The following is a 15,076-nucleotide window of genomic DNA, read 5'->3' as shown; positions in this document are numbered from 1 at the left end:
ATATTTATAACAAAGAGCAAAATTCTCACTGTCTGAATCTCCTACCTCAATGGCTCTCAACCTTTTCAGACTGCTGTACCACTTTCAGGTGTCTGATTTGTCTTGTGTGTCACAAGTTTTACCTTATTTCAAAACGACTTGCTAACAAAATCAGACATAAAAAATAGAAAAGTGTCACACCCAGAGTATTACTGGAAAAAATGCCATATTTCTCATTTTTATTGTATAATTTTAAATAAATCAATTACAATATAAATACTTCACTTACATTTCAGTGTGACTGTGTCTAGACTACATGGCTCCATCGGCGGAGCCATGTAGATGAGGGTTGTAGGCAAAGGGAAATGAAGTGGCGATTTAAATAATCGCCGCTTCATTTAAATTTACATGGCTGCCGCGCTGAGCCGACAAACAGCTGATCAGCTGTTTGTCGGCTCAGCGCGCTAGTCTGGACGCTCCCCTGCCGACATCAAAGCCCTTTTTCGGCAGCTCCGTTATTTCTCGTGGGATGAGGTTTACCGGGGCTGTCGACATGTAAATTTAAATGAAGCGGCGATTATTTAAATCGCTGCTTCATTTCCCTTTGCCCAACAAACAAATCTACATGGTTCCGTCAACGGAGCCATGTAGTGTAGACGTACCCTGTATGTATACAAAGCACTATTTACAAGTCATTATGTGTATGAAAATTTAGTTTGTCCTCACTTCGCTAGTGCTTTTTTCTGTGACCTGTTGTAATACTAGACAAATATCTGCTTCCTGGGAGACCTCTATGGATTCCTAGGGGTACACCTATCACTGTCCCATAAGATGCACCTTGAGGAAGGACAAGATTAGCAACTAAGTTCGGGGTTCAATTTTAAGCAAGCTCAACATGGATCGTATTTCCAAAATAGATTATTAAAAGAAACTGCCTGGTTTTGCTGTTATTTGGGAAATCTATCACATAGAAAAGGTCAAATAATCCATTTAAGAAACAGATGTTCCAATTTATGCTAACATGTTAAATTCAAAACTTTTGCCCTTGATTTTCATTATGCTCATCAGCTGTAATTTTTCTTTTCCTTATCCTCAAGTTTTAAATTGCTGTCCTTTCATAAAAGTATGGCTACATTTCAGTTATGGTGCTTAGCAAACAGCAGCCTGTATTGTAAGAGAAAGGACTAAATTTATTTTCTTCATATTATTCTGTGTTGGACCTTTTATAAATAATTTGACTTTGATGAATACACACTATGCATACAGAACTTTAAGACAACAGCCATTACAAAAGGCAAAGCAAACAAGGATGAGTAATTGATACTTTTTGAGGCAAGAGATTAAGATTTGACTTCTGACACTGCTAAGTACTATAACAACAGAAAGGGGGGGGGGGAGGAAGGGAAGGGGAAAACTGAGTGCAATTTAGTCCACAGAATATTCTGCTATACTGCCAAATGAAGAAGTACTGTCTTGTGGTCTGAACCCTGGACTAGGGAGTCAGGAATTTTTGCCTTGCAAAAGATTCTCTTGTGTGAACCTCTCTGCCTTTTTCCATCTGATCTTAAGCACATCACCCATGACTATAAGACTATGTTTTGCAAATGCTTTGAAAATGAAAAGCACCATTTAGAGGTCAAGCATTTTTGTTACTTGTATATATGGATTATTCTTAGCCCATTCACAGAATTGGTGAACACTAGCAAATGTGGTAGAAGCAGCAGTTGACTTTATAATATTAACAGGTGCTTCACTGAACGAAAGGATGAACACTGTCAATGGGAAATGGAGTGGTTCTTTATTCCACTTACAATTCACTGAGCCAACAAGCTCCACAAGTCACTGGATAAAATCCAGTCCAAGACAGAAATGACTGAAAATTGCTGTCTGTGTGGTGGTTTAATGTACATGGAATAATGTTGTGGTCTCAACAGAGCTGTTGAAGGGTTGGACAAATGTCTCCATCACAAATCCACAACTACAGTACAATTTAATTCTCACCCTTAAAAGCAATCTCAGGGCATGTCTATACAAGTAGACAATAATTTATTTTGAAATAATAATTCCCAAAATAGCTATTTAGAAATAAGCATCATTCCTCATGAAAAGCCTGAGTTACTATTTTGAAATAACCAGCCCATTGTTTTGAAATAATGGACTTGATAGTGTGGATGTTCTGCTTGTTATTTTGAAATAATTCCCTAGTGTAGACCAGGGCTCCGATAAGGTGTCAAGGGCAGGACATTGACCAATCATTGTCACAGATGACCAGATGGGAACTAGGTTGCAGCACATGGCTGTAGGTATGCAAAGATTCCTTCATGCTTGCTGCTCATGCAATATCTCTTCTGAGGGTAAAACAGGATTTCCTTTTCAAGAGCTGTTCAAATGTGTATACTGTTGAGCACAAAGGATGGAATTTTAGTGAAAGAACAAAATAGTTGTAGAAACTAAATGAAAAAAGATAACTGAAAAAGGATGGAAGTATTTAATTGGATGCAGAAGAACATATTAAATAGTGTTGGCAAGAAGGATCTACGATTTCTTGCTGATGACAGCAAACATCCAAAAAAAATTTCTTCATCAAGGATACTGGAAGTATTTGGAAATGCAACATCATTCTTTATTGCTGATACTTATTTCAAAAACCCTACATTTACTGGATCTTTGCTGATTCCACACACCCTAGTAAAGAATGGAAGGAAATTGAGTTAATTTAAAATAAAATTAGCTGTGTTTGTTAACAGTTACATTTTGCTTCAGAAATATTGTATAATGACTACAGAAGAAATAGAAATCAGTTTGAACTAAAATAAACCTCATTTAAGCTGAGCAATTATCCTACCAGATCATCAGCTGAATAGAGGCTCTCATTTCTGAAAACCTTGATAGATTTGTCACCACATTTTCCTATCTAGAAAAAATAAGAATAAGAATAAATGTGTAAAAAATCAATTATGTGTTAGTTAATGTTAATACAAATAAACAAATACATGAGCTGCATGAGTGTGAGGGGAAAGAAAGAACTGCATTCTCAAATACCAGGAGGTATAAAACTGAGTACAGTACTATAATCCTGACCCCAGTTCTAAAGGACCTCTGTCCAGGATCAGGTATACAGGATTGGGCTTTGTAATCATTAATTGATTATCACAATATTTATCTGATCAATATGCAACACATAAATTCTTGACTATAATTATGATCTTGTGCATGGAACTATAAGTATAAACATAGATAGGATATTGCCCCAATGGGATGCAGGGGTGGGCAAACTAAGGTCCTTGGGCTGCATCAGTCCATTAGCCATTTTAATTTGGTCCTCAAACTCCTGCTGAGGAGCAGGGACGGGGCTTACCTAGTTCTTCACAGGAGACTCCCAGAGGCAGTGACATTCACCCTTCTAGCTCCGATGCACAGGGGCAGCCAGGGAGCTCCACACACTTCCCGCACCCCACATACCACCCCAGAGCTCTCACTGACTGGGTACCACAGCCAACTGGAGCTGTGATAGTGGTACATGTGGCTGGGGTACTGCGCAGAGCCACCTGCCGTGCTGCTGTTGCTGGGAGCTGCTTGATGAAAGCTCCGCATGGAGCCTGCTCGCCACAGTCCTGCCTTCCTGCCCCGCAACCCAGCTCCCTGCCACTGCCCTACTTCCATTCCCACCCTCCAAACTCCTTGATCTCTCTTACACCTCCTGCACCCCAAACCATGGCCGGCTTTATGAAGTGCGGGGCCCAATTCAAACAATTTTGACGAGGCCCCACAGCAATTTTGGTTGAGCCAAAAAAAAAAATCTGCACACAAAAAATCCCCAGCTACCTTCCCCGCAAATCTAACACCCTCCCGCCCCCTGCCCCAGCGCAGGGAAACCCTGTGCTCAACTCACATCTCCTGTGGCTCAGGCAGCCACCGCACTCCTCCTCCGGGGCCGATGCCCCCTCCCACAGCGTGCCCAGCACACTTCCGGGCAAAGGTTGGCAGCTTTGTATAATTTTTGGTGGTTCCCCATTAGCCACACCCCCTGCCCCCCATTAACCAGGCCTCTGGAGGTAACATGCTCGGGGAAAGAGGGACACATGACCAGAAGTAAAAGGTATCATCTTCCCATCATCCTCCTACCAACAAGGATTAGTTTGGCCCCCACCAAACTCCCCTCATGCAACTATCCTACAATTGCATTAACCCAATGTGTGTGACATTATCTCGGGGGCAGAGAGGCTGGGGGAACTGTTCCCTCTAAGACTATGTCTATGCTCGCGGCTTCTTGCGCAAGAACCCACAGAGTATCCACACTGCCCACTTGCTCTTGTGCAAGAGCATTTACAAGACAGTGTGGTAAGAGAATGCGTCTTGCTCACGAACTGCGCTTTTTCTAACAGGTGTAAGCTTTCTTGTGCAAGAGGGCAGTGTGGATGCTTGGCAGGGATTTCTTGTGCAAGAAACCCCGATGGCTAAAAAGGCCATCAGAGCTTTCTTGCGCAACAGAGTGTCCACACTGCCATGGATGCTCTTGCGCAAAAGCACAGCTCGCACATGGCACTGTGGACGTGTTCTTGTGCAAGAAGCTGCCAGTGTAGACATAGCCTAAGAGTTTCCTCCCATGAGCAGAATGAATTGTGTTCTCCCCTTGCTCCATCAGCTCCCCTGGTGCCTGCTGCCCCCCAATTCCTCACCCTCCTCTGCTGTCCTGAATCCTGCCCTTCTCACTGCCCTCAGCCCTCTCGGCCCCTTGTGCCCACTCCTCCAGTAGCCCCCCTCTGATCATGTGAGCTACCCTTCTCCTCATCCCTTCTTCTAACACCTCCCTCTACACACCTGACCTGCCTCTCTCCTCTGGTGCTGATCCCTCCCCTGCAGGTGTCTGCCCTTCTGCTTCACCCCCAGAATCCCCTGGCACCTGCACCTTCCCTTAGCCCTGCACCTTCCTGGTGCCTCCCCCTTCCCGCACTGCCCCGGCCCCCTTTGCCCTCTTTTTCCCTGATGCCCTCCCCCTCACCACCTTCTGCCTCCATTCCCCTCATGGCCTTCTATGCCCTCACACATGACTAGCTCCATCCCCACCTTCCTCATGCCCACCCCTTCTTTCAAGCCTTCTCCCAGAACCTACCCCTTCACCCTCTAGCCTCCAATGCCCTTACCCTCTCCACTCACAGCATCACCATGTCCCCCCTCTCACTGACACCTCCCCTCCTGCCCTTTTCCTCATTGTCTGCACTTGGCTCCCTGGCATTTGTCTCTCCTCCATGCTGTCCCTTGGTGCTTTCCCCTTTCTTCCCCCTCCCTCTCCCGCTCTGCACAAGCCCCTTCCTCTCCAACCCCTTCCCCTATTTCCCCCTCCTCCTCCGCACAAGTCCCTTCCCTTCTGCTTTCCACTTTGCGGGGCTGGAGTCTGCGCTCCGGCCCCAGAAGTCCCTGGACTCTGAACCCAGAGCTAGGCCAAGTGGCGTAACATGGCGCTGAGCAGTTTAAAACTTTTAAAACTTTAAAAGTCCAGGGCTGTGACATCATGTCAAGCCCGGGTGAATCCCTGCTCACTTGGGAACGCCATGCATGGTAGCAGCAGCCAGCAGCACACGCCAGCAAGGGGGAGCCAGACTTAAAAATGCACGCGGCAGGGACAGGCTGGGGCCAGGCAGGGCCACGGGAGAGACCCAGCTCCACATATTGGTGGAGAAGGGCTCCCGGCTCTGAATATTAGATCATGGGCACCACGAGCCCATATAACTCGTCGCCCATGCTTCTGGATTCAGGGCGCAGGGCCCCTTTAGGCGAGGGGCCAGATTTGGGATAATCGGACAAATCAGCCTAAGGCCGGCCCTGCCCCAAACCCCTTATCTCCCGCCCCACCCCAGAGCCCATACGCTCAGCCAGAGCCCTCTCCCTCCCTCTCATGCCAACCCCAATATTCGTCATACTCTCTGGATCTTAGAAAAAAACTGAATCACTGTGAGACATCTGAGTGGCTCCAGATTTTACTAAAAACACATAGTAAATAACAACAGACCAAACTGGTAAGGTGGATATAAAAAGATGCGGGAACATTGACTCATAATTTCACATTACTACAGTCAGTCATTTTGGCTACATCTACACTGGCCCCTTCTCTGGAAGAGGCATGCTAATTTCAAACTTTGGAATAGGGAAATCCGCGGGGGATTTAAATATCCCCCGCGGGATTTAAATAAACATGTCCGCCGCTTTTTTTCCGGCTTGGGGAAAAGCCGGAAAAAAGCGTCTAGACTGGCGCGATCCTCCGGAATAAAGCCCTTTTCCGAAGGATCTCTTATTCCTACCTGAAAGTTTAGTTTTTTTAGTTTTTCCAAGCCGGAAAAAAAGCGGCGGACATGTTTATTTAAATCCTGCGGGGAATATTTAAATCCCCCGCAGATTTCCCTATTCCAAAGTTTGAAATTAGCATGCCTCTTCCGGAGAAGGGGCCAGTGTAGACGTAGCCCATGTGTGTTAGTATTGCTAGCTAAAAACTAAATACCAAATAGCTAGAAATAATTTTAGGGCTTTATAAGGTAAAACCAAAGAGCTACATGATTGCAGTTTTACTAACTGAAATAAAAAAATAAAAAGTTAATACACCATAAAAAAGTTTAAAAAGCTGATCTTAGTTTTAAATGCTCTTGATATACACATTTTATTGTTGAAAATACTAAAAATGTTTTAATAAAAAAAATAACATGTAAGTGTCTATAATTAAAAAACAGGAACCCATTAAGAGTTACTATAATAACCCATAAAAACTATCATAAAATATGTGTTTTATAAAAAAATCAACTATAAAGATTAAGCCAAAAAATACACATCGAGGAGTCCAAAAAAAGCTTTTATTCAGGAAAAGAGGTAATCTATTGCTATAGCATACATGCATACATTCACACACACATTAAACACACATACATTTAAAGGATAATAAAAAATGTAGTTTTAGGTAAAAAGCATTCTAAGTTGTATTATTTATTAACTGTGTCCCTGCTGATTTACTTCTTACATCAGCTAAAAAAAGAGAACAAAACCCCACCAGTTACTTTACCATTGCTTTAGGTTCAACCTTGAGTAACTGAGAGAGAAAACATTAAACAACAGTAAGGGAATACATCCCTTGGGAACAAATTTTTCCCCATGTCGAGCAAAGTGTACATATTCTTGTACAGTATTTCATATTAGGAGGCTGGGTTTTTTTTCTTTTTTTTTTATAGTTAGGTTCCTGTGTATCAGTAGATTGCATCAGATGGAAATCTAGATGAAGGAGGGAACTTTGGAGGAGAGCAGATGGAGAAAGTCCCCAGTGCATGAAACATGTGAAATAAGAGATAGAAGTACTAGCGGCATAAGGACAGAAAGGAATACTGGAATGAACACATGGCTTAAGAAGGGGAGCAGGAGGCAAGTAAGGCCAATATATAAATAGGAGAAGATGTGTAGGATTTTGAGGATACAAACATTATTTGTATGGCTTGAGGCTGGAGACCAAAACCAAAGAGGTTAGCCTACTCAAGACAAAAGATAATGAAGATCAGTCTCATCTCAGCTCATACATAATGCAAACCAGGTACATGGATGACAGGTATATAAGACCTGCTTCTGCTCTCAGTTTCACTAGTTTTACCATCGTAGAACTTCATTGATTTCAGTGGGGTTAGTTCTGTTTTATACCAGTGTGAGTGGAAGCACAATCAGCCACCATCACCCCTCAGTTCTGTAAAAATATATTTATTTCCAGTGCACTTTACATGAGGCAGATGGAAGAAAAACACTCTTTAAATGGGGATTTAAATAATTTCAGTTTATGCACCCTTGATTGTGTTACCTTGCCAACAAGCACCAACCGTTAGCTGCATGTCTATATGTGATGGATGAATAGGCCAATCATTTGTCACAAGGTAAGGCTCATATGTCGTGCCGTCCATATATAAAGTAACCACAGGAAACTCAACATTGACGACGTAGTAGTGCCATTCTTTATCACAAATCTGAATGATAAAAGAAAGAAGATCTTTAGAACCCTTTGTCCTGCAGCTATTTTTGTGCAGAATAAATTATTTTGTTATCCATGTTATTTCCAATACCTGGAATTCTACTGACAGTACTGCACTGTAGGCTAGAAAAGAGCAATGTTAACATTTTCATGGGTACATTTTTTGACACCATACTATGAGATTTAGCCTGGAACTCTGTGGTTATATCACAACACACACTCGCCAAAGAGGAGGCCTCTTACTGAAATGAACAAAAGTCGAAACAATGCTGACGAGTATCAAATGGTATACACGTGTAACACATTTGAAACAAATTCTTCTTAAAACACATACTTTAAAGGGATGGAACAAACTGAAAATTCAATGGGTTGTGCATCTTTATATTAGTTAAGTCATACATCAGAATACAGTAGCTTATTAATGTTAGTATAGCCTTTCAAATATAAAGTTTTATAGAAGTGCTAAAGAGTGGTTGTGGTCTCTCATGATTATTCTAGACATCCCTTTTTCTTTATACTAGGAAAGAATTCATTGCTCAGAGTGTTGATGAATTATTAGCACCAGACTAACCCAAACTTTATTATATATTATTATAAATTGTATTTCCTCAGTGCCTAGGGACTATTGCTATTTCAAACGAGAACCTATTCTGTATGCCAATCTATCTCTTCCCTGAACAGCAGTGCCTTGAGCTTTTGCATATCAAGGGCACCATTTAGGGTGTGTAGGGGAGGCAGCAGCCATGTGCTCTGGGACAGGACTAGCTTTTCATCCCATACCTTGGATGCTAAGGGAGTGAGGGGAAAGTGTTTGCACTCCATGCATTCCTCTCACACCTGGCTGGTGAAGGCAGCCCCTTCACTGCTGCACCCCTTACGCACCCGAAATCCTGTTCTTGTTGCATACTTCCACTCCTTTTGAGAAGTGACTGCCAGTCATGCCAAATTTCGTGTGATCATTTGTGAGAGGACCAGGGATAAAAATGAGACCACCACACTCATTTGCACTTTTATCACAAATACACGTGTGAAATGGGTCTCCAGCTAAGAAAGTCTATGCTGGAAACCCCACTGCATTCCTAACACCCTGATCCCTTCATGATATCTTTCAGATTGTCAAGTTCAAAGGCATAACTCACAATAATTGAGGAGAGTAACAATGTGTTTTTACAAATGAAACTGGTTCAGCCATAATTTACCATTCTAAAGCCTGTACAGATCAGTGTTTTCGTATTTTAAGAAAGTGAAACACCTGAATGCAGATGTTGTCCCCATTTCCCTGAGGCAAGCAGGAACCAAGTGATGTTTAAATGGTAACAACTTTGTCTCTGGTTGGGTTAAATGTAGCAATATCTGCCCTTTGAGAGAAAAGCTAATATTTTGTTCCAGAAGACATTTCAACAAGAGCTTAATCACTTCCATTTCAAATGGATCCATTTATTATTGCAGACATCACCGCCAAAGTACAAGAACTAAACAAAGCAGCATGCCACCAAGCCTTCTTTTCCTGAGCGTTATAGAGCATAAATGTTTTCTGAAGGTTAAATGAACTAAAACTAAAATTGAAAGTAAATAAATTGGAAAACTGAAAACTTTATTGAACAAACAGCAACAACAAATAGGATTATTCAGTCTGCCCCTTCAAGGAAAAGCAGCATTTCAAGGTTCCTGAACTGATTGGGAGGCATCATGCCTACATGTGTCTGTCGCATTACATAAAAGAAAATGATTGATGTGTCTGGATATGAGACACTGTCAACACATAACACCAACCTCAGAGCTTTTGAGGGCTCCCCACTGGTCCCTTTTGCTGTTATTTGGGACTGTTGAAATACCTTTCTATATCCAAACAAAGGACAAGGACCTTTTAAAATGATAAAGACAAACACACTGAGGGAACTCTTGAATATGTATATTATAACAACCTGTGAACATGCTGCTCAACTGATTGAACAATCAGACAATTATACAGGAACACAAGATTAAATCACTGTTCTGAATCAGTAGAAGATTCTACTTAGTCTACTACCCTGTGTCTGACAATGATCAGTATTGGGCACTTCAGGACAACATCACATGTCTATAGTGAAATGTATGGACCATTCAGTGTTTTATTTGTTTACTATTAGGCTACGTCTACACTACGCATCATTGCGCAAGAAGATATCAAATGAGGCTCAGCGATGAATATCGCTGCAGCTCATTTGAATACCTAATGAGCTGTCATTTTGCAGAAGGGGTTTTTGTGCAAGAAGGAGCTGTCTACACTGCTCCTTCTTGTGCAAAAAAAACCCTCCTGTGCAGGAGACGATTTGCCACTTATTTTCAGGAAGAATGGCTCCTGCGCAAGAGAGGTTTTTTTGTGCAAGAAGGAACAGTGTAGATAGCTCCTTCTTGAGCATAAGCCCCTTCCGCAAAAATGACGGCTCATTAGGTATGCAAATGAGGCATATCGATATTCATGGCGATAGTTTTCTTACCCAACAATGCACAGTGTAGACGTAGCCTTAAGGTATTAAAAATCACAGTTTAAAGAAGCCACGGCCTTAAATAATTGTCTGCTTTTTCACTAACAATAATAGAAGCAGCTCTGATCCTAAATTTGAACTGGAAGTCAAAGTATACATGTTAACAGTCTGTATATTTTGCGTTCCTGGTTCCGCTCTCATACCAGTACAAAGTCAGAGTAACTTCACTGAGAACAATGAAGTTATACCAGTATAAAACAACCACAAAATCAAAATGGTGCCCAGCATGCCTCACACTCATGCTCTCAACTTAAAATTGTGTCACAGCGGAAGAGGCCTCCTAGAACTACAGACTTGATATTGTGCTAGACAAAGGTGAACAAAGTAGAAAGGTCAAATGGGCGCACAAGTTAATAGGCTTGAAGAGAATTTGGTCAAAAGAATTTTATAGCAAAAATATAAATTATAAATTATAGAAAAATGTGAATGTTTCTTACATTTCCAAAAAAACTAAAGACACCACATTTTTCTTTGTTTTTTCATATTAGCGCTTTTTAGACTCTGGACTCTATCAGTAACTAATAATTATTGCTAATGTTATTTTTAATGTGTTCTGTTATGAATAGTGACACTCTGTGCAGAACTCAGGTAACACCTACTCTCTCTCTCAGGGTATGTCTACACTACCACCCTAGTTCGAACTAGGGGATTAATGTAGGCAACCGGAGTTGCAAATGAAGCCCGGGATTTAAATATCCCGGGCTTCATTTGTATCTTGCCGGGCGCCGCCATTTTTAAATCCCCGATAGTTCGGACTCCGTGCCCACGGCTACACGTGGCACGGAGTAGGTAGTTCAAATTAGAAAGCCTAATTCAAACTACCTACTCTGTGCCGCGTGTAGCCACGGAGTCCGAACTACCGGGGATTTAAAAATGGCGGTGCCCGGCAAGATGCAAATGAAGCCCGGGATATTTAAATCCCGGGCTTCATTTGCAACTTCGATTGACTACATTAACCACCCTAATTCGAACTAGGGTGGTAGTGTAGACATACCCTCATTGAGGACTACATACATGCTACTCCTTGGGCAAGCATCACAGTCACTGTATACACTAATTGGTCACCATTTTTACAAAACTATGATACATTTTGTAAAAGTATGCCTTATGAGATATCATTTGAAAAATCATAATCTGCTGAATGTTATTATCTTATTAAAATATGTGTATCAATATTATACGAGGAGTTACTACATTCTGCTATGTATCATTGTTATATTAGTCAAGACAAACAGGCACAAACTGGTTTTTCAGAGAAAGATACACTATTACCCCAGCAAGTGTAAAACAGCTACCATTGCTCTAAGCAGCCATTCTTCAGGAACAAGGTGTACAGACTATATTTACAATTCAGCACACAGACAGTTCAACCCTCACAGTTGCAAGAGATTGCTTGTTGCCTGTTCTCAGATGCAGGTAAATTCTCAAAAGAGATGAGGATGGTATAAGTGGGAGAGAAAGAGACAGTACCCTCCATTTCATCTCTCCTCTCATCTCTCTGGTTATGATATCAATCTCTGGAACTCCTTGCCAGAGGATGTGGTGAAGTGTAGGACTTTAACAGTGTTCAAAAAAGAGCCAGATAGATTCTTGGAGGTTAGGTCCATCAATGGATATTAGCCAGCATGGGTAGGAATGGTGTCCCTAGCCTCTGTTTGTCTGGAAATGGGTGACAGGGGAGGGATCACATGAGAATTACCTGTTGTGTTCCCTTCCTCTGGGGCATCTAGTACTGGCCACTGTTAGCAGACAGGATAGTGGGCTAGATGGACCATAGGTCTGACCCAGTACAGCCATTCTTATGTTCTTATCTCTCAAGTTTTTACATTTCCTTAGCTTGTTAAGTTAGGAATTAGTTTGCACATAACTCTTTTTAAAAACCAATTCTGACTTTTATGTATTATCACTTACCATAGTCAATAAACCTATCTTACTGTTTTATCTTATCCAGTCTGTTTGGATTACAATGTGTGGGAAACTATTTGTGATAACAAGGCTGGAGCACATGATAAAATGGTGAACAACAGCTTGCATTGGTCAGTAGTGTGCTGGAGAATACAACACATATTTCTGGGGAACAAGCCTGGGACTAAGAATTTGCAGGTATGTAGTTCAAGAATGACAAGTTGGAGTGTTCCTGGGCTTAGCTAGGAGTGAATCTGCATACTGAAGGCTGTGTGAACAGACCCACATTAGGTGTTTTGACAGCAAAGCAGTGCAAAAGGCACCCTACGCTATAGAGTTAAGGGAGCATTGCTGTTCTATGGGACAGACTGTGGAGAATGGAGAATGTCATAGCCACCCACCTACACTTCACTACATTAGATGGCAGATTTTATATAGTCTGTACAAATCCCAACATCATCTAATACACTCATTTCATTACACTGAGAAATTAAAGGGACTAGGACCAGATTTTCATGGATATTTAGACATCTAAAATGTAGGTTAGCGGAATTTTCAAAAGCATCTGGGCCTAACTCCCTGTATTATTTCAATGGGAATTAGGTGCTTAGGTAATTATGAAAATCCCATCAGGCATCTATTAGTTCATGTACACTGCAGGTCTTAACTCAAAATAAGCTATGCAAATTGAGCTACATCTATTGCGCATCTTATTTCGAAATAACTTATTTTGAAATAGGAAGCGTCTACAAAGCACTTATGTCAAAATAGAGCACTCTTCCTCTGACTTCCTTATTCCTCATACAATGAGGGTTAAGGAGTTGGAGTAAAAAGTCCTCCAGCTTGACAGTATTTTGACATTATTTCAAAATAGCTGCCTACTGTGTAGAACCGGACTAAGTTATTTCAGAATAACGCTAGTTATTTCATAATAGAGTTGCGGTGTAGACATACCCTAGTTGATGCTTTAGCCACCTAATAACTTTTAAAAACTTGCTCTGACTCCTTTACAGAAGTGAATATGCTAGAAGAGACTAATGGAATTATCCAAGACAACAGGGCATAATTCCAATCACTTAGGGTACGTCTAGACTACATGCCTCTGATGACAGAGGCATGTAGATTAGACTACCCGGCATAGGAAAATGAAGCGGCAATTTAAATAATCGCCGCTTCATTTAAATTCACATGGCTGCCGCGCTGAGCCGTTCAGCTGTTTGTCGGCTCAGCGTGGTAGTCTGGACGTTCCGCGGTCGTCATCAAAGGCATTTGTCGACCTCCCAGGTATGCCTCATCTCAGGAGGCATACCTGGGAGGTCGACAAATGCCTTTGATGTCGACCGCGGAACGTCCAGACTACCGCGCTGAGCCGACAAACAGCTGATCGGCTCAGCGCGGCAGCCATGTGAATTTAAATGAAGCGGCGATTATTTAAATCGCCGCTTCATTTTCCTATGCCGGGTAGTCTAATCTATATGCCTCTGTTGCCAGAGGCATGTAGTCTAGATGTACCCTTAGACAGCAGGTGCAGTGGGTATTTCATGCCTGGCCATGTCTCAAGAAATAAAATAATTGCAGCATGTAATTCATTGTGTAACCATTTCAGACACTTTTTTTGAACCTGTTGATCACAGGAAGCCAATACAATTTCTCACATGCATTCATTGTGGCCACAGAACATCATAAAACCAGTGTAGTGAAGTTGTTAAAGTTAAGTGGAAAAAAATATACTAGTTTTACAACTGAAGAGTTTTTAATTAGATATGGTCAGTTTTTTAAAAATCCCTATCCTAAGGATATTCGACAGAAGAGAAAGCTTATTCTTTAAAGAACAGTGGGTAGCCAAGCAATCACATTATCATGTCAGTATCCATCTTCAGTGCATTAATCAAATCACAAGTAAATAATCATCTTAGAGTCTCTTTGGTATTCATAGCTATCAAGATGCATTTTATGCAATAACTGAAAATAATCTACCATATATTTGAGTGAGTTTGTCTGTGTGAGTGTCTATTTGTTCAAGAACTGCAGAGTGCCAATGATAGAAAATGGCTCTCTAAAAGCTTTTCTGACCAGCTCCAGTAAAATACTATATTCTTCTGCAACTCCTGCCTTTCTGCACCTCAGCTTCATAGACCTTTACAATTGTTTTTCAGAATATTTTTTCTCAGGTGCCTGGTCCTCTATTTCTCTCTTCCTTTTGTTCTCACTTTTTATTTTAATATTCATCTAAAATATTTAATATTGTAAAGTGCTGTGAGGTATAACCAGTAAAAATGCTAACAAAAATAATAATATAGATATATTGTGGTGCATTTTGATAAAACTATTATGTAAATTGTTCACTAATACACAAAATAATGGACTGAGTAGGCCAAATTAGTCTCTCACTTACACTAGTTCAAATTAGGATTTATTCCTAAGAGTTCTATGATCTGCACACTTGTGAACTAGTACAAGTAAAAGGAGACTGAAAGCCACTGACTTTCCATATAGACTATCCTCCCTCCCATGGCCTTCTCCATTCCATTGTAGAAACATTGTAAATACATCACCCTGGAATATATTTTTATTTTGATAGCATTTTTCACTGGTTATACCTCAGAATGCTTTACAGTATTAAATACTTTAGATGAAAATTAAAATAGGGTATGTCTACACTACAAAGTTA

The 15,076-nt window shown here is 41.2% G+C and overlaps 1 protein-coding gene across 1 annotated transcript in view; it reads right to left on the bottom strand.

Moving 5' to 3' along the window:
* The window catches only part of CLSTN2 (calsyntenin 2), an 810,104-nt gene that overhangs the window by 54,273 nt on the left and 740,755 nt on the right, over window positions 1-15,076 (bottom strand). The window contains exon 9 of the mRNA XM_075937529.1: window positions 7,805-7,967. Coding sequence (XP_075793644.1) covers window positions 7,805-7,967 — 163 coding nt within the window. The remainder of the gene's footprint in view (window positions 1-7,804; window positions 7,968-15,076) is intronic.

The sequence above is a fragment of the Pelodiscus sinensis genome, chromosome 10 (genome assembly GCF_049634645.1).
Source record: "Pelodiscus sinensis isolate JC-2024 chromosome 10, ASM4963464v1, whole genome shotgun sequence".
Classification (NCBI taxonomy): Eukaryota; Metazoa; Chordata; order Testudines; family Trionychidae; genus Pelodiscus; species Pelodiscus sinensis.
This window is presented reverse-complemented; position numbering and strand designations above follow the sequence as displayed.